The sequence below is a fragment of the Alosa pseudoharengus genome, unplaced genomic scaffold (assembly GCF_046254945.1).
Source record: "Alosa pseudoharengus isolate Yale_2024_CS ecotype anadromous, Long Island Sound unplaced genomic scaffold, YU_APseudo_1.1 YU_APseudo_1.1_scf_16, whole genome shotgun sequence".
NCBI classification, from domain to species: domain Eukaryota; kingdom Metazoa; phylum Chordata; class Actinopteri; order Clupeiformes; family Clupeidae; genus Alosa; species Alosa pseudoharengus.
Window position 1 is genome coordinate 33,553,453 of NW_027468630.1, and position 19,309 is coordinate 33,572,761.

The window sequence follows — 19,309 nt, forward strand, 5'->3', positions numbered from 1 at the left end:
AAATTTGACTTGCATCTGATGTCGCAATACATCTTAATTTCATAAATCGTGCAACATATTCTACCTTGTCTGTGGACATCGTTGCAAAGCCGGTGCTGGATAAACAAATTGCGTGCGTGCGACAGAGGGAAAGTTCTTTGGTGTTGCTTTAAGTACAGTAATTGAGAGAAATGTACTCAAGTCCATCACTGCAATTGAGCTAGAAGCCCAGGCTACTAGCTAGCATGCCAGCAGCACTGAGGTGTCGGGAAGTGAGGTTTACCAACGTTCCACAAGCACAGCTAAGCTAGCTGGCATCCCATACACTCACCCCTCTAAAACTCACTCCCGATCCGGGTCACGGCACCAATGTAACAGAGGTCGTAATTCGTAGGCTACGCCGCTCACAGCCCTCGAACCTGCCACCTCAACACACACCGGCATGGGAGTCGAACACTCTAACCACTGAGCTAAAAGCCCAAGCTTCCAACTCAGCAGTTAGAAGAGTTCTTAAGGTTAGAGGTGTGAGGATTTACACGCGCAACTAGCATGCTAGCTCGGGTCGCCTCCGTTACAAATGGCTGATCTTTAATACAATATCTCCATTGCCTATTATCAGCAACCATTCATCCAATGTTGGAAAGGCACATTCTGTTTACTAATCTGATATAATTTTAAAAGGCTAACTGAGAAAACATTGGGGAACCCTTTTGCAATTGTAAGCACATAATGTAATCTAAAAACTGCTGTGTAAAAAACCCCCAATGCAAATGATCTCAGGAAGTGTCTCCAAACGTTTAACTATGAATGTCTTTAAATTTCATTGAATTTCAATTCTACTTCCTTCAATTCAAATTCGAATTGTAATTCTACATCCTTTGACCTCAATCCAAATTAAATTCAAATTCAAGAATTTAGGAGTCATTCTCAATTCAATGCTGAATTTTGCACAAGCCTGTAGCCTACCCTTAGTATGTCATCCAAGTGTTTTAAAGAGACATTTTCTAATGTCACAGTCTTAGTATAGCCTTGCCTTCTAATAGTCATCACCACTGTTTGTTATGATTCAATTCCTTATCCATTTCCTCACATGATTAGGGTCATTAGGTCTACTGTTCACTTAATGTTATGACTTATGTTACTGCCATGAAGTTTGGTGTCCTGCATTTCAGGCAAGAAAGTTAGCATAGCATCAACAAATAGAAATCAGTCTGGAAATAATACCACCCTAGCCTATATGACGTCTGAAACTGTGTGTGTGAGGGTGGTCAATCACCAAATAAGCCTAGGCTTAATAGCCTGATTCATTCACGCCACCCATGTAGTAGCCTAACCTATAAAAACATTCACAATGTCTGGAACATGTAATATATTTTCAGCAGAATGCACCAAAATTATTTGTAAGGGGGAGTGGGAATTCCCTATGCGTCTGGTAAAATATAACTGCTGAGGAATATGGCTGCAACTATCTTCAATAATTCAATAGGCTTGTGCATTGAGAGTAGAAATGAATCGTCGCATAAGTATAAAAGGTTTCTCACATTTCTCACACACAATAAAACAAAACTATTCTAGCCTAAAACCCTCTGCATTTCGATGATCAAGGAAGGCGTGTGTACTCGTCACTGTTCTGCGCGCTCCACAAACATAGATGGGTGTCATGCGCATAGATTTAGAAGCTCTAGATATGATACAATCTAAATTAACATGTCATTTTCAAATTGTTTCCCTTATAGAAAGCTATAACTATTAAAATTTGGAATTCAATTATATTTTAATGGCCAGAACTGTGAAAGTGATATCTGGTATCAATGAGACTCCTGCGCAAGTTACCGTTGCGCTATCTATAATGCGCAGCTCTATGGTCTTGCAGTCGTGCCTAGGAAGTTCATGAACGCGCCTGCTAGCGCCGCTGCAGAGAGATCCTGTCATTCACCAAATGATATAATCCGGGCGTCCGTGTTGACACCGAGTAGGAAGGGATATTTAAAAGCTTTATGTGGCAGACTGCATCCTGTGCAGTTGAACGGGACGACATTTCGTTCGTGCCCATGACTGGAAAAGAAAGGACATAGTTGACTGTTACTGTTACAGGGGATAGCCAGAACAGACCGTCAGGCCGGAGACAGACGGATGGGATTCCCAGTTGCTAGCTAGATGGAGAAACCGAGAGGGTGGAAGAGTGTTCGTGTTGTAAATAATTAAATATCTTTATACTGGTGAAGAAGAAGGTAAAATGCATCTACACCAGGTGCTAACCGGAGCTGTTAATCCCGGGGACAGTTGTTATTCGGTCGGAAGCGTCAATGACATCCCTTTCACGGTAGGAATTTTATGTTGATGTTCACCTGACATGGTTGGCTACTAAGCTAGCGAGCTAGCTATCTGCACAAATAGAGATAGATAGCCATCCTAGCTTGCTTATTCCATAAACGTCAAACGTAGTAACGGTAGATATGATAGCACTGTGATTAGATGTTTATCACAATGCCAATGGATCATCGTGGTATTGCTAACGTTAATTGCTGGTGGTATAATTATGTTAATCGTCATTCATTCATTCGTTCATTCAGGGTGACAGCTGAACGGTAGTGGATGTAATGTTAACGTTAGGATGGCTGGCTAGCCATTTGGCGATAGTGGATGCTCAAGGTTACTGACCATTTTTGGTTAGCTAAATATTTGTTTGCAAATCTATGTAGTGAAGTTGTTAAAATTATACACTGGAAGCAAGATGACCTTAAATGTGACTCAATATCTAGAGAATTGTCTGATCTTACATTCTTAGCACGTCCTTCCACATAGGCTAGCTATGAAGATAGCCAACATGAAGATGCTAATAATCGAACATCCATTCCCGAGACAAAATCTTTCGAATAGCATCGACTGCAAAAAAAGAAACATACAGAGTTTCGTCTGTAGCAAGGGCTCGAATGGGCATTTGGTGTCTGTGCGTTTTGTGGTTCATTTAAGTGGCTGTCATGACAGGCATCAGCTGTGCACAGTGACGTAGAGGTCTGTGTAGTGATGTATGCAGGTACAAATTCTTCTTTCATGTAGTAGGTATGGTAGGTCAATAGCATTGATCTGGCCCTCAGTGTTCTTCGCAAGAGGTGGTGTACAAGCTAAAAATGACCTCTGGCACTCTGGTTTGTTTTCCAGTGTTGGCAAATAGCACAAATAAGTTGACTATCACATCGTCCCTATTCAGCGTATTTTGGTTGCCTGTCACGACTAACGAAATGTCTGTTTGACTTTTCCTCCTATTTGATTACCAAAAGAAGAGCAATCAATTGTGTTTACAGTGATCTTTTTAGGAAGGAAGAAAAAGGAGTTATCTGGAATATTGAACTGAGTGAAACCTCAAACAAAAAAATATTTTTGGCTATAATACATGCAGCTCCAAACAATCAGGCATAGTCAATGCATTTTTTCAGCAAGCCCTGGCTTGTTGGCCAATCAAAACAAAAAGAAGGTGATGACCAGGACAGAATCAAGAAGATGGGTGGATGGTAGAGTGGAAAGGTTTTGTTGTCACGTCGCCATCACATCTCTTAATTAGCTGATCCTTCATAGTGTAGATTTCAAGTCTGTGTTCTAGACTTGGGTGGTTTCCAGTTTATACTCAGCACAATAATCTGGCTAACTCTAACAGGAATCGTGTGTTGTGGAATGCTGCTACAGCATGTGAGGCTGTCTCAGTCTTGGAGTTCATATTAGTAGTGCTTGGGAGCATGCAGTCTGCTCCTACCTTATGTGATGCCATGCTGGGTTATGTTTGCATGATAAGACTCGCCAGGCAACTTTTATAAAAATCATGAACTCAAATCCCAGTGTAGCCCAGGGATGACAGATTGCCATATCTGAACATTTTTGTTGGGCATTGGGTAAAAGACAGATTATCATCGCACAGGAAAACAATGCAATTCTGTTTTTAGGCTTATTCAGAGCATGTTAGAATAGAGACTCACACAGTGATTCTTCCTGTAGGCCTATACATGGGAAATTAATTACTAGGAATGGGTAATGTGCTACACTTGATTTCGTGACAGCATTTCTAAGTCCTGCATTTAAATAGGTTTGTATTTGCCCTCTCAGTGAACCACACCTCCAATGTCTTCCATGTAAGTGATTTCGCTATTCTAATGCTCCTGGTGTTCATGAATGATGATAGAGCACTCAAAGCTCTGAGACCTTCAGATAGATTGACTTTTTCAAGGAAGATTATGTTGGGGAAAGCAGCTTTAGCGCGCTAGGCTGCGTGAGCAAGGGCCACTGGTGCTGAATTTCCAGGCTTGAGCCACAGTCTGGAAAGGGGAACTGAAAGACCCTGTAACCTCAAACAGCTGATGGAGACCACATGACTGTGAGAAAATCAGCACAAATAACTCAGTCCATTATAACAACACACCTCACTGAGGGAAGCTACTCTTGTTTTGCTTATCTACAGACCACAGTTTAGTGTCCTACCCACAGCTGAGCTCATGCAAATTCCAGATGAACTTATCTCACCGCTTTATATAAATATGTGACTTGACTTGTATCCACACAGTCAGGCTGAACCTGCACCCATTCAAAAGTATGGAATGTCAGCAACACAACAGTGTGGTATCTGATTCTGTCTTGACTAGGTGTCTGCACTGAGCAGTCAGGAAGCAGTCTGGCACTAGGACTAGATCTGGGCCAGCAAGCTGTGTTTTGAAAGGTGTGTGTGTGGCACTGTACTGAGCGCATATAGAGCTATCACATGGGGAATGCTGTGCTACTGTCAGAACTGTCAGAGGAATTTTTTTGCTGTGTTACGTCAAAGTCACAAGCTGTCAGAAGAGGAAGAGTGTTTTTTTTCTATCTAACCTTCCTTCCTTCTCTGTCTTTTCCTCTCTCTTGATTTCTCCCTCTCTCAGAGAGAGAGAGAGCGAGAGATAGAGACAGAGAGAGGGAGAGAGAGAATCCCCTGGTAAATGAGCTCTGGTGTTTCAGATGACAGCCTTGTGTATGTTTGAGGGTCTCATTGTTCCGTCGTGACTGGTGGGTGGTGCGTATTGTACATGACGAGGGACTGGACCCCAGCAAGACCTGTCCAAAGCCATTAGACTCACACTGCTCCCCAAGGCCCTCTGTGCTCCGTCTGACTCTCCTCGCCTGCGCCCACTCCCACAGCCAACACACACACACACACACACACACACACACACACACACACATATACACACAAAATCAGGGTGTTGCCCAGCGTGGATACATATCCAACCACAGGGCTCAGTCAACTGCTTTGTCATGTTTTCTGTTTAAGGAGATGATGAAACGGGATGATGTTGGGTCTCAGAGCTGCTCTCTAGTTTCTGCTATAAATCCTCTAGTCGGAGTGTGATCTGATTTGCTAAACATCCACTCTCTCTCTCTCTCTCTCTCTCTCTCTCTCTCTCTCTCTCTCTCTCTCTGTGTGTTGTTTGTGTGTGTGTTGTTTGTGTGTGTGTGTGTGGAAACTGGAAACTGTTTAGGCCTACTTGATGACATTTGTGTGGGATACTAACGTTATACTCGGGAGTGGCTTCCGTTTTCTTTCTCTCTCTCTCTCTCTTTAATGAGATTCTCTGTGAAGTGCCAGCTCACTCATGTTGAAGGGAAATATCTTATCACCACGTTTTGGCACAGCTCAAGTAAGTGGGCCCTCTGAAGAGTCTGATATTCTATTAAAGAAAGAGCATAGAAGATCTCCAGATATGGCCTCATACAATGCCATTTCAATTCACCATTGAAGTCGCTTTGTGGGGAAGCGTGCAGAGACCTTTTCCTAATGGATCTGTTCAGTCACAGTGCGTCGTGCAGATAGTCAACACAGGCAACGCAGTGGAGGTGGCTGCTGGCTGAATGCAGAAAATGTTTGTCTTTCCTCCCATCATCAAAGGCTGCCGTAACAGCCATTAGGGTAATGTTATGGTGCATTCAAGAGTCATTAGACTCTCTATACTCATGTTGCACCGCAGCACATGATAAATCACTCCCCTTGAGTTTGATCAACTGAGTACACACACACACACACGCACACACACAAACACACACACACACACACGCACACGCACGCACACACACACACACGGGTTTAGGTGCAGCACCTTCTGTACAGAGTGATCATGAGCAGAGTGGTGTCCCCCGCACATCAGAATGGATCTCTCCACACATGATGAGTAGCTTGGGGGAGGAGATCAGTTTCTGTTTCAGCCTCTGTTCCTTGAGACAGTTTTCGCTGTAAATGGAACTTGTGCAAATAACATGGAATTGAATTGTTTCAGCCACACACACCTTGGCTTGGTCAGTGCTGTTATTGCGGTGACAGTTGTTGGTCCAGTAGCCTAGAGCCTGGGAGTGTGAGCGCACATAGCCAGCGCACACAGCCCTGGCGTCTGGCTCCGCATGATGCCGGCGCTGCAGACCTGGCACGGGGCTGCCAGCTGAGAGCCGAGCTGTCGTCGGACGTATTACGTTGCGCCCGATCGATGAGCGAGCGGCTTGTTCGTCCGGTGCGCGGCAGAGCGCTGGACACGGGACTGGAACAGCGGGCGGCCCCGGTCGACAGGCAGGCACAGCCAACAGACATGCGGGACAGGCAGTGCAGCTGAACGCCGCCCATGCTAACTGCAGAAGCGGCCCGGGATGGCCACTGCGTGCCAGGCAACACTCTGGCACGTTGGAGACCTGCGTTACTGCCGCAGCTGTGAAGTACGTGTGGACGGCAGGATGTGCCACTGTTCAGGGAGCCAGGAGGAGAGACCAAATGGCTCACAGCAGTGTGCCTGTAGGAAGCAGTGTAAGGCAGTGAGTGCAGTAGTGTTTCAGCCCTCTAGGATGGATGGATGGATGTGTGTGTTTGTGTTCATCCGAAAGATAGAAAATTAGTGAGTTTGTTGTTTGGGATAAAAGTGTCTGCAAAATGAATAATTGTGAAAGAGTAAGTGTGTATTCAGCTCCACTCCACCCCTCCTCCCGTGATGGCAGGCATTTCCAGGGAGGTATTTTAAGCATGGCTAGCCTGTGCGTGACGGTGACCGCCTTTTAATTTCCTCCATAATGCTCGCCGCCACCGCCACATCTCCACCAGCTCCATCACTGTCTCGCCCTGCCTGCAGCCTGGTGGACTCTCCGTAGTGCAGACACCATCTGCATCAAACACATGCACAGTAATACTCACACACACACACACGAAGTGTATACATACAGCAAATGATTACGTGGAGCCTGATGACCCAGGCGGAGTAACTGATGTGCTGAGTGAGCGTCTCGGCGCATGTGTGTATGTGTGTGCGTGTGTGTTTGTGGGCTGCACTCCCCTCAGTTTTCTGTTCCCATAAATAAATGATGATGAGGATGGGAACGGTCACGATGTCCTGCAGCGCTGGAAAGAGAGGGAGGAAGAGAAGGGGAGAGAGAGAGAGAGAGAAAGAGAATGAGAATGAGAATGAGAGAGTGGGAGAGTGAGAGAGAGGTGGGTTGGGGAGCCTGGGGGGAGGGAACAACCGTAGGGGAGGGCGAGGGAACAACAGGTGCTGCACTGGGCCACGTCAGGAGTGATTAGCTGCTCTGGCCACACCAGCACCAGCACCAGCACCAGCACCAGCACCAGCACCAGCACCAGCACCAGCACCAGCACCAGCACCAGAGCAGCCTCCCCCACCTCCCCTCCCCTCTGCGCTGGAGGGCTTCCACTGCAGAGTCATGGTGCAGAGCCAGGTTCCCTCCACCACCCACGCCTCCACCCGTACCTCTCCAACCCACAGCCTTGTGTGTGTGTGTGTGTGTGTGTGTGTGTGAGGTGAACGCACAAACGAGTACAAAGCTACCAGCTGCCAGCCACCACCCCGGGGAAAAGGACACCCGTCCCACAGCCAGAGCCCCAGTCCTAGTCTGGACCGGCCCGTTTGTAGCGCCACAGGCCCACACGCACACTGCCTGGTGGGGAGAGGGGGCAGTGCAGGGTCAGAGAGATAGAGTGCAGGGTCAGAGAGACAGAGTGCAGGGTCAGAGAGACAGAGTGTGCTCAAATTTGTTTCAGGTTGATGGAATGTAGGTGCTGTGGAAGCAATTCTGTTAGTGCTGTTGTGATGTAATGGCAAGAAAAACCTGGTGCTGATCAAAGAAAAATCAAAGTGATGCAGAGACTGAGTCTGAGTCTGATTGTCTTACCGTCTCGCTAGCTGAACTGGCCATTTTCGCTGCAGGTGGGAATTCCTGTATTCGAGGGTCATGAAATGAATGTTGTTGTTATAATCTGAATAGCCCTAAAATGAATGTTGTTATAATCTGAATAGCCCTAAAATGAATGTTGTTGTTATAATCTGAATAGCCCTAAAATGAATGTTGTTGTTATAATCTGAATAGCCCTAAAATGAATCTCGTTGTTATAATCTGAAAAGCCCTAAAATGAATCTTGTTTGCTTTTGCAGGCCTATGGATCCGGCTGTGACATCGTCATCTTGGCCAGTGACTTCGAGTGTGTCCAGATCATTCCTGGCGCTCAGAATGGAAACATCCAGGTGGGCTGCGTGGAGTGCTCCCATCAGCTGGGCAGGGTAAGTCACCATATGGCCACTCCTCCCTTCTCATGCCCACAAACTCCTGCTGTGATGCGTTTACTTGCTACTGCTGTGTAGAGTTGTGCAGTGTATGGGAGATGATGACCTACAGACTGTAGTGCAGTACATGGATAAAATGTCTGATTTTAGAGAGAGAGAGAGAGAGAGAGAGAGAAAGAGAAACCTTTGTAGCTTGTTGGACATGTGTAAACAATCACTAAATTCAATATGTGTTGCCTGGACAAAATGAAAAACCCATGTTAGATATGCTATTCCTTGTGTAGCTAACACTCATAATGAATTTATTTGCATGCTATTGCGTGTAACATTGTGGGAAATGGGGCGTCATTTCTGTGCTATTTAAAGCCATGATGATGCAGCTCTTTCTTCCTCTGGGAGAGCGCTTGCACCTGATCCTCTCCTCTTCATGAGCCCACCCTCTCGCCCCCTCTCTCTCTGCTCTCTCTACTTCTGAACAAGCTACTTTAAAAACACACAAGCTGAGGCAGAGACTGTGCTGGGTTACCTGCCATTTCTCTCCTTCATTCCAAATGCTTCATGTACCATGTTACTCCAGCACTGTAATGCCTTGTGAAGTCATCTGGTGGGTGGTACTTAAAACGCTTATTTTTTATTTAGATTGCAGCATCCTATGGAAACACTGTGTGCATTTTTGAGCCAATAATCACAAACCCAAACAAGCGCCATAAGGTACGTATAGCCTCAACGGCGAGTTCATTATGAAATTCTGCTATTAATTATTCAGGCTCCCCTACTATGTGGCTGTTGTGAGGCAGCCCAAGCATTGTGTTTCTGAGGTACAGCATTTCTGCAAAAATAGCCCCATTCATTGAGAAAAGCTAAACACTGAGGGCTTATCATGTTAAGCATTGTGGAGTACTCCAATTGCATATATCTTGCTTGTTTTCTGGCTATAGGAAGTGCCACCAAGAAAGCCTTTGTTGTTGCTGCATTCATAATACAGACTTGGCTTGCAATTACAGTTTCCTCCTTTTGAGGTTTTGCACAAAGACTTGTCGGCGGTCTTTGGCAAACTACAGCAGTTATTTAAATGCCTTCCCAGAATCTGCTGTCAGTAGCGTAATTAAAAGTGTTACTGCCAGCTTGAGAATTAACTTGATGCTGAATATTAAATGTGTGCCCTCCACAGCAACTCAATTACCAATGGCAGAAAACCGGACAATTCTTCCTCAATGCTATGACCTACAATTTGGCATGGGATCCACAAGGTAAAAGCATCTTCATTTGGATGGTTTTGTATTGACTGTTTTGTAGTCATCCCCCACTCACTGATTAAAAAAAAAACAAACAAGAAAGCTATGTGTAGGTGAAAAGAAACACGATCCTCAGATATTTCACTGCAATCGATGTTCTTCATCCTCCACAGCCTCTTTTCTGTGGATGAGTGTAGGCAGACTCTGAGACATGGGGATTTTGAATCATGCTATTAATCATGTTTGTCATGGACTCCTAATCACCCTTAGGTAGCTGGAGCCCAGTGTTTGGGCTGGAGGCGGTGGCTTTCTTGTTATTTTGGGCCTATAGCATGACAATAACCTTTGAATACTCACAGGGCTACAAGGGAGAGAATCCAAGGAAGAGCAAAGCAAATGAGCTATGACAATTTCATGCCTCGAAAACAGTGCTCATGAGTTATCCTGTAGTCCCTACTCTCTATCAGTGCTCATGAGTTATCTGTTAGTCCCTACTCTCCATTAGTAGTTCTGCAGGTAAAGCGCAGCTGTAACTTGTCATGGGCTCCATAGTTCATTGCCAGCAGCAGTTTTCCTCACATCTCCACTGATGTTCAAGCCCATGGGGCCCTACATAATGTAGCACGTGATCCACGCCAGCTGGGGCAGATATTTTCAAGGCCTGTGTTGTGTGATGATGTGTGATGATGCCCCCCCCCCCCCCCAGGGAACCGGATCCTGGCGGCCACGGAGAGGCTGCAGCTGTGGGCACCTCCGTCCTGCGACACTCTGGTGGAGGAGGAGGACAGCCAGCTCGCCGACGACAAGCCCCACCCCGTCCTCAACGACTGGAAGTGTGTGTGGCAGTGCAAGTGAGTGGCGCTGGCGGGCATACGGGCAGGCGGGCGTGGCGACGCGGAGGCGAGCGGAGGAGCCGGCACGACATGTTCGACTCTGACAGGGAGAGAAGGGATTTGGGACTGTAGGACTTCCATCTGAGAACATGTTGCCTTTGTAGATCAGACATTTAGGATTTCATATTTTTAATCCAGCATATGATTAGGCCTCTCCTTGTCACTGCCAGCTTCAGTGCTGAAATAGTATGTCTGAATCGCTCAAACCAGACACATCTCATATCGGCCTCTGTGAAGGCATCCATCCACCGTGTAGGGAAGCACAGTGAGAGGAGCACTGCCCTTGATAGAGGGGAAAGGGAAGCACATTAGAAAGACTACTAACTGCTGAAGGCTCATTTTACTCGTGCTGCTGCAATGGAGAAGTGAAACCATTGAGAATTTACCCAACGTACAAGGGGTGTTGTAATTGACAAAACCACAGACACATTCAGTTTCCCTCGGGTTACTGAAAACAGTGTGTCACTGATGGTTTTGATACCTCCACAATCACGCTGAGAGCACCAAACCACTTCCTCTGAGACGGTTGTGAGGCCCCGCTGATCACAGCCTGCAGCTGGAAAACCTTTTGTCCCTTTTGTGTCCAGTGACCATGTAGTTTCAGGAACTGCAAAAAAAAAATCTAATTTGAAACACGGAAACAATATTTATTTTCACCTTTAAATATTGGACTTTCCACAGAGGGAAGTTTGTAAACCAGTGGTCAGCCTGTAGTGTCTTATGTTTTGTGTTCTATTCTTTAGGACTGCAGCGGCGGTGCATATAACCAAGTGGTCTCCTGATGGGGAGTACTTTGCCACTGCTGGGAAGGTACATCTACTGCATGATGAACTATCTGCATTTTACTGGCACTGTTAGCACTGAAATATGACCTCCTTATATTTTGTGTTGTGCACAAAACTTTTGAACACATATTATTTGTAATTTGCACTAAGTTGGGCCTGTTTCCCTACACAAGCATATTGTTTTTCTTACGATTTATGTTTTTGTCATAAAATGCCTGCAGAAACTTTTGCCCCTTTAACTTGGCCTCTTTGTTTTCGGTCTGTGCCAGGATGACTGTCTCCTCAAGGTGTGGTATCCGACCACGGGCTGGAAGTCTGCAGTGGTCATCCCTGAGGTGCCTGACAAGAGGGCATCTTTGGTCCACTTCTCCTTCGTTTATCTGGCCCACCCTCGCACCGTCACTGGCTTCTCCTGGAGGAAGACCAGCAAGTACATGCCCAAGTGAGTGGGTCCACAGCAGACAGCTTTAGTGGGGTAGACCGATATGGTGCGGGATGGCATGCACATGCCAAGAGATTGATTCCTAATGGACGCACGTGCTGGACTGGAGATTGGAAAGCTAAATGCGTGGCGCAGCAGTGCTGTACTGGAGACTGGAAAAAGCATTTTCTCAATGACCGCATGTCAGTATTGATTCCTCAGTGCCTGCATTCAGGGGACAGAGAGAGCGGTTATGACAGAATTGTCTGATTCAAAATCCCCTTCACTGAGGGAGATGGAGTTGTTGATTCCTTTTTTGGTGTGTGTGTGTGTGTGTGTGTGTCTGTGTGCGTGCTCAAGGGGCTCGGTGTGTAACGTGCTGCTGACCTCCTGTGCGGATGGGATCTGCCGCCTGTGGTCAGAGACGCTGCTGCCGGAGGACAGCCTGCTGGGAGGGCAGATCTCGGAGAACAGCACCAGCTCCAGCAGCAGCCTGCCCCACTTGGGCCAGAAGGACAAGATCCAGCACGCTCTGGAGGTGAGCGTCACACACACACACACACACACACACACACACACACACACACACACCTTCTTCTGTTTTTCATTCTTTCACTGTTTCTGTCTCTCTTTGTCTGGCATGCTCTGTCCTGCATGCTGTTAGCCGCATGCTGTAAGTTCTGGTATTCACTTGCTCTTTAGCGAAGTAGCTTCTGCTCATCCTTGTTCTGTGCGCTTACTGAAACTCAAAGCCGCAGTGTGCTCAAAGCATTGTGGGTGATGTGTTCATGGCCTGCCGCTTGCTTCTATCTAATAGAAATATTGACTCTTGATCTATATGCCTATCACTTCCCTGTCTTGGCCTTTCCTGCTTGCGTGTGTTTGTATTTGTTTGGACGCCTGATGGAGTGCTCTGGTCATCTCTGGTTGCTCTGTCCTGCAGTCCATCCACCACCTGAAGCACCTGCGGCGTGGGCGCAGGAGATCCTCGGCCCTGGTGGCCCACACCGAGCTGCTGCCCAGCCAGATGGGCTCTCACGAGGTGCACCGGCACATCTCACACCATGCCAACGCCCTCTGCCACTTCCACATCTCCGCCAGCATCAACCCCAACACGGGTAATAGCGCCCACTGGCTACCTTCTTCTGAATGTAGTGAAATGGTTTTATTTTTTTATTGCTTCCCTCTGCTTCTTCTATTGAGCTTTTGTTTGTTTATGTTTTAGTTCAGAATGATCTGTGAAGAACTTTAAACCATTCGCTTGATAAAATAACATTTTAGTATTATTACTACAAGACAGGGACTCTGAGAAAATGTTTTCTCTGCAGCAAATTACTATGGCCTAGTGGATATTTTTCTGAAATCACAGGTTTAATGTACCTTGGAAAAAGAAATGGCAAAATAACTTCACTCCTTTTAAAGTTGTCTGTAGTGGTATATTCTGTCTGATACTTTCTTGTGCTTTTGTTCTAAAGGAACTCTCCAGCATTAGCAACTGCCCCAATGGCGCCCATAGATCTGTAAATAGCTGAATTATTGATCTCTTAACTGCAGCACCATTTACATTGATTAAAACTAAATGATTCAGCATTGTCTCATTGAATAGGCTCTACTCATTAGCAAATTCCTTTCACACCCTCTTTTGGTTGGTGAGCCACATGCTATTTTAAGTCAGTCATTAACTTGAAAGTGAATTAAACTGATATAATACACATACATGTATGCTAGTCTCTCATTTTACATGTCAACCCTCAGCATAATATCTAGGCCCATATAGTGTTAAAGATGGGCATCAGGTATGGCAGCAGCATAATATCTAGGCCCATGTAGTGTTAAAGATGGCAGTAGCTGTGAACTTCAATGACTCACGCTCTTTGGTTCCTCAGACATTCCGATTGCGCTGGCCGGTTCCCTGTTCTCCACGGACGAGCCCAACGGCGGCTTCGTGGTCCACTGGCTGAACAACAAGGACCTGAGCTTCACCACCTCCATGGACCTGTTCATGCAGCAGCTGCGGAAGCTGTCGGAGCAGCAACTGGAGCAGGCCGGCGAGGAGATCGACCCCGAGGGCTCGCCCATGAAGTTCGACTTTGGTATGTGAAACACAAGCCGTATACATGAACTGAATTGATCTGAGATAATGGTTATTTTATTACATAGGCCAGACAGGGATGAAAGCCTGGAGCACAAAAACTATAATGCAGGGTTCCTATGCAGTATGGAAAGCCTGGAAAAGTATGGAATTTGACTTATAATTAAGTAAAATTCCATATAATAATATAAATAATTTCCAGGTCTGTGAACCTGGATAAGTATGGAAAAAACGAACAAAAAATGTGAGTGGACCTTCCAACACAAAGCTTCCTCAACAAAAATTATCCAACAATGGGTGTGAGTTTTCCAAGGGCTAACTTAATAAGCTATCGATCTAAAATGGCAAAATGTGTACATCTCTAGGTCTTATGGCACCCATGTCTTGTCACAGGCTTCTGCAACATAGTATTGTATTATATTATATTATATTATATTATATTATATTATATTATATTATATTATATTAAAATAACTTTAAATTAATTCATTTAAATAATAAACATTGATTTTGCACTTTCCCCATTTCTGAAATTAGGGCTCTCAGTCAATGAGCAACGAGTGTCATGCATTAACCAAAGCTACTGTATTGTGTGGCATGTGAGAGCGTTCAACTGATCAACTAATATTTGTGCTTAGGAAGATTTTTGTCATAATCAGAATCAAATAGATTTTGATACTGAATAAACAAATAGCTTTAGGTATTTTATAGCTTTAAGATCATTTTAGGGCCCCTACTTTTTTTTTTTGTATCTTTTGAGGTCAAATTCCCGATATTGCGGTAACGACATTTCATTTCCTCCGGTTGGTGAAAACAAAACCTTGTGGTTGTATTTATTTATTGAACACTATGCTGGATAGAAGGCAAAAGTGTTACAGTCTGAAGTTGACGACAGCTGGATTGAGCGAGTGCCCGTACAAAGTGCCAGCTGGCTCGTAGAAAAATGGACTAAATGAATGAATATTAAGTGTAATTTTTTAAATTAATTTCAGTTGTCCATACCTTTGTTTTTTTACCGTTCTTTCAAACCAGAAGGGGCCGCAATGTTGAAAATATGTTCAGAAAAATCTACCTAAAAGTTTTGAAATTTGAGTATGGAAAAACTATGGAATTTGGAAATGGAAAATGTGTAGGAACCCTGATAATGCCTGAAGAGACATTTTAGAGATGTGGCAGTTATTATTGATGCTTCAGAGAATCTGTATATGCAGAATAAATACTTTAACAGAGAAATTCTCAAAGGCTGAGGTTTTCTAACATTGCAGAAGTGGTGGTCATGTTGTGGAACTCTGACTTCCTGCCATGTTGTGTTGTGTTGGTGTGTGGTGAGCGTTCTGGCACATAATGGCTGCCATGCATCACCCAGGTGGGTGCTACACATTGGTGGTGGCTAGTGAGTCTCCCCCATTCAATGTGAAGCGCTTTGAGTGTTGAGAAAAGCACTATAGAAATGTCATTTGTTGTTGTTGCTGTTGTTTCAGAGGTGGACGAGATGTCTGATAAGGCCTTGTCCGAGCACGAGGAGGGCGAGCAGGAGGGCAGCACCAAGGCCTCGTCGCCCGGCTCTAGCAGCAGCGTGCCACTGCCTACCATGCTGCTGGACAGAAAGATGGAGACCCTCACCCTGGAGTGGAACAAGAGCCCCGACATGCTCTTCACCATCCACCCCGTGGACGGCTCCTTCCTGGTGTGGCACATCAAGTACCTGGACGAGTTCATCCCTGGCATCTTCAGACAAGTCCAGGTTGGGCCGATGTGACTGTTTTAGTGTTTGTCTGTCATGCATATTAAGATACCATGGTCAAGACACTAACTGGTAAAGCATGGTGATCTTCCAGCACCAAGAAAATGTATTGTGGAAAATAGGTTGGGTGAAGACATCAAGATCATGACTTTTGACTCCCAAGAAGGACATGTAGATTGAAAATTGATGATAATTTGTATGTACTGTAAGTCTCATTAGAAAAAGCATCTACTAAATTGGAAAATGTAAATATTTTGAGCAGTACAAAGTAGCTAGATGAATGGAGGAAAAGCACTAAGTGAGTGCTAAGCTGTTGTTGTCCACTGGTGTAACGTGTCTGTTTGTCCCCCAGGTGACGTTCTCCTCCCGCATTCCTGTGGCTTTCCCGACGGGCGACGCCAACTCCCTGAGCAAGAACATCATGATGTACGCGTGCACGCCCAGCGAGGTGGACAGCGCTGCCGAGCTGGAGCAGAAGCGTGCCGGCCGCCGTGCACCCCCCCGCAGTGCCTCGGCCTCGGTGAGCCTGGGCGCCTCGGCCCTGGCCGCTCCGCCGAGCCACTCGCTGGCCGTGGTGGGCCCCGCCGTCATGATGGTCTCCAAGCACGTGGACGGCTCGCTCAACCAGTGGGCCGTCTCCTTCGCCGAGAAGTCTGCCTTCGCCAGCGTGCTGACCGTCTCGCACAAGTTCCGCTACTGCGGCCACCGCTTCCACCTCAACGGCCTGGCGTGCCACACGGTGCTGCCGCTGCTGCTGACCTCCTCGCACCACAACGCGCTGCTCACGCCGCCGCCGCCCGCCGAGGGCAGCTGGACGGACAACGAGGGCGACGAGGAGGGGGGCGGCCGCGCCGGACGGGGCTCTCTGAAGGGCTTCCCGCGGAAGCAGCTGCGCAACGCGGCCACGCGCACCTTTCACGACCCCAACGCCATCTACAGCGAGCTGATCCTGTGGCGCGTGGACCACATCGGGCCGCTCTCCTGCACGGGCGGCGTGTCCGAGCTGGCGCGCATCAACTCGCTGCACACCTCCGCCTTCTCCAACGTGGCCTGGCTGCCCACGCTGGTGCCCAGCTCCGTGCTCGGTGAGACGCCTCGCCACCCCGCACCACCCCACCCCACATCTGACCACCCTTTTCAGACCCTTCTCCCTTTGCTCCATTCTCCACTGTTGATATTCAGTAATAAATTGACATTTTTAACTGGTGGGCTGATTTCCCTCAGCCACCTTTTCTGTAACGTGCCTTTGAAATGCTTCTTGCAGGCACCTACTGTAACTCGGCCAGTGCCTGCTTCGTGGCCTCCGATGGCAAGAATCTGCGGCTGTACCAGGCGGTGGTGGATGCGCGGAAGCTTCTGGATGAGCTGTCAGACCCCGAGACCTCTGTAAGTCCCGCTGACACGCTTGACAGTTTTTAATTTCCTCACGCTGGTATTGACGCGAGGGGAGAAAAAAAATAAAGAAATGATTACTTTCTCCCTCTCTCGGTAGAAACTTGTTGGGGAGACATTTAACATTGTCAGTCAGCAGTCCACTGCCCGCCCAGGCTGCATCATCGAGCTGGACGTCATAACCAACCAGGTCAGGAACGCAAGCCAGGTGATCTCAGGCTGCTGCATGACTCCAAAACGCATGAATTATTTATTCCTTCATTATTTATGTGCTAGGCCTCCGTTCTCCGCGTGAGCTGCTGTGTACTGTAGCGTTGGTCAGAATGAAGTCCGTGTGTGGTGTACTAGTGCTGTGAGAGTGCCATGTGTGAGGATGTGCTCCAGTAAGCTGTCAGCGGGAGTGTTGGTGGTGGTGAGGTGCGAGCGGAGAGGTGGGGGTCAGTGAGGGCTGGACTCATGTTCTGTCTCTCGTCTGTTCCTCGTCTCCAGTGCGGCTCCAACACACAGCTGCTCCACGTGTTCCAGGAAGACTTCATTTTGGGATACAAGCCTCATGATGATGCCCCTGACTTCAGCACCTTCCCATCCTCCGAAGGTAGCGCAAGATTGATTTCTGCTCATAAAATTTTAATTAGACAGACATTGGACTTAATTGTTTTTTTTTTTGTTTGTTTTTTTTGAAGCAGGATTTTATTAGCAGTCTCATATGGCTCTGTAATTGGAAAGTGTTGAGAAACATGATTGCTTTGTTCTGATCCAGAATATCACGCGCCCCCGTTCTCCGAGAAGTTCTTCCTGGTGGTGATCGAGAAGGACGAGCAGCACAACTCCTTTGTCCAAATGTGGCACCTGCACCTGAAGTCTGTCCAGGCATGCGTGGGTCAGTATCACCAGCCCACTCCACCTCATCTACAGCCAGCACATGGTGTCCATTTGTCAAAAAACATTCATGCAGCACAGAGCAGCGTTAAACAAGTGCACCATTTCATTTATCTTTTTCCTAATTTATCTAATATCACCTTTTAATTTGATGGCAAGTGGAGAAGGAGTTTTAAACTAATTATCATTAGTTCTTTAATTAGATAAAGAGGGTGAAAAGCCAGACAGTGAGTAATCTCCGGTGTGTGTCTGCATGTCTGTATGTGTTCATTAGCGCGACTCTTCAGCCATGAGCTAGGTGTTAATGAGTGCAGACAGATGTTGGAGTATGGAAGTGGCGCTACCTTTGAAACCTGAAAGCCTCCACCTCAGAATAGACCAGAGTTGTGATCTAGTAGCTACTATCTCAGTGGAATAAAAGCACCAGGCTTGTTCTTGGTGTTGGACTGTGTCTGTTGCGTTCTAATGTAAATGACGTCTTTGGGGCTGTCCTGAATCATTCTGCTGTCTAATGTCACCTCACTCCTTCTGACCCGGATGAGTTAACAAATTCTAGGCATCTCCATCTGTTTTGTTGTTCTTTGAACTCATTAATATTCTGTGTGCGTGTGCGTGTGCGTGTGCGCGTGCGTGCGTGCGTGCGCGCGTGTGTGTGTGTGTGTGTGTGTGTGTGTGTGTGTGTGTGTGTGTGCACGCGCACGTGTGTGTTGTTCTTCAGACGAGCCTGTGGTGCCGGATGTGTTCCAGAACCAGCTGATGGTGCCGCAGACGGCGGGCAATGCCGAGTCGTCCCCGGAGACGTCCCCTGGCCAGAGCCCTCTGCCCCGCTCCTCGTCCTCGGCCAACCTGCAGTCGGCCAGCAAGCTCATCCTCAGCTCCCGCCTGGTCTACAGCCAGCGCCTGGAGCTGCCCGCTGGGGTGGAGGTCATCCGGGCCACCCCCTCCGCCGGTACGCTCCTCTCCTCCTGGGGGGGCGTGTAGTGTAGTGGGCCGTAGTGGACGACCGTTGAGAGAGGGGCTGTAGCCGCGGGGGTCTCAAACGCACAGCAGTAGCCAAAAAAGCTGGAGGGTCACAGCTCACCCACAGTCATGGGGTTAGAGTGTCCAGTTTCATCAGATGAAAAGGAGTCTCCTGGGCGAGGGTCAGAGTGACCACTGGTGAACTCCCACTCTGGGAACTCTTTTTTGAAAGGGCTTTGTTCTTGTAATTCTGTCTGGTGCTGATCTCTAGCTATGTTTTCTTTCCTTTAGATCAAAGGTCTTTGAGAGAATTATTTAAGTCCTCTTGAATGTTGTATTATTTCCTGGGCCATGTTTTA

The 19,309-nt window shown here is 46.9% G+C and overlaps 1 protein-coding gene across 4 annotated transcripts in view; it reads left to right on the plus strand.

The window, feature by feature from the left end:
• Positions 1 to 1,914: 1,914 nt before the first annotated feature.
• Positions 1,915 to 19,309, plus strand: part of dmxl2 (Dmx-like 2) — a 47,591-nt gene continuing 30,196 nt past the window's right edge. For 2 of the 4 annotated variants that reach the window (XM_076287809.1, XM_076287811.1), the window contains exons 1-17: positions 1,915 to 2,302; positions 8,421 to 8,546; positions 9,189 to 9,260; positions 9,721 to 9,799; positions 10,491 to 10,635; positions 11,421 to 11,487; positions 11,732 to 11,904; positions 12,244 to 12,421; positions 12,827 to 13,001; positions 13,770 to 13,976; positions 15,457 to 15,719; positions 16,072 to 16,804; positions 16,984 to 17,105; positions 17,212 to 17,319; positions 17,601 to 17,706; positions 17,872 to 17,991; positions 18,709 to 18,939. In XM_076287809.1, the coding sequence (XP_076143924.1) occupies positions 2,216 to 2,302; positions 8,421 to 8,546; positions 9,189 to 9,260; positions 9,721 to 9,799; positions 10,491 to 10,635; positions 11,421 to 11,487; positions 11,732 to 11,904; positions 12,244 to 12,421; positions 12,827 to 13,001; positions 13,770 to 13,976; positions 15,457 to 15,719; positions 16,072 to 16,804; positions 16,984 to 17,105; positions 17,212 to 17,319; positions 17,601 to 17,706; positions 17,872 to 17,991; positions 18,709 to 18,939 (2,992 nt within the window). In that variant the 5' untranslated portion in view covers positions 1,915 to 2,215. The remainder of the gene's footprint in view (positions 2,303 to 8,420; positions 8,547 to 9,188; positions 9,261 to 9,720; positions 9,800 to 10,490; positions 10,636 to 11,420; positions 11,488 to 11,731; positions 11,905 to 12,243; positions 12,422 to 12,826; positions 13,002 to 13,769; positions 13,977 to 15,456; positions 15,720 to 16,071; positions 16,805 to 16,983; positions 17,106 to 17,211; positions 17,320 to 17,600; positions 17,707 to 17,871; positions 17,992 to 18,708; positions 18,940 to 19,309) is intronic. The other 2 variants (XM_076287810.1, XM_076287812.1) reach the window with 1 other exon arrangement.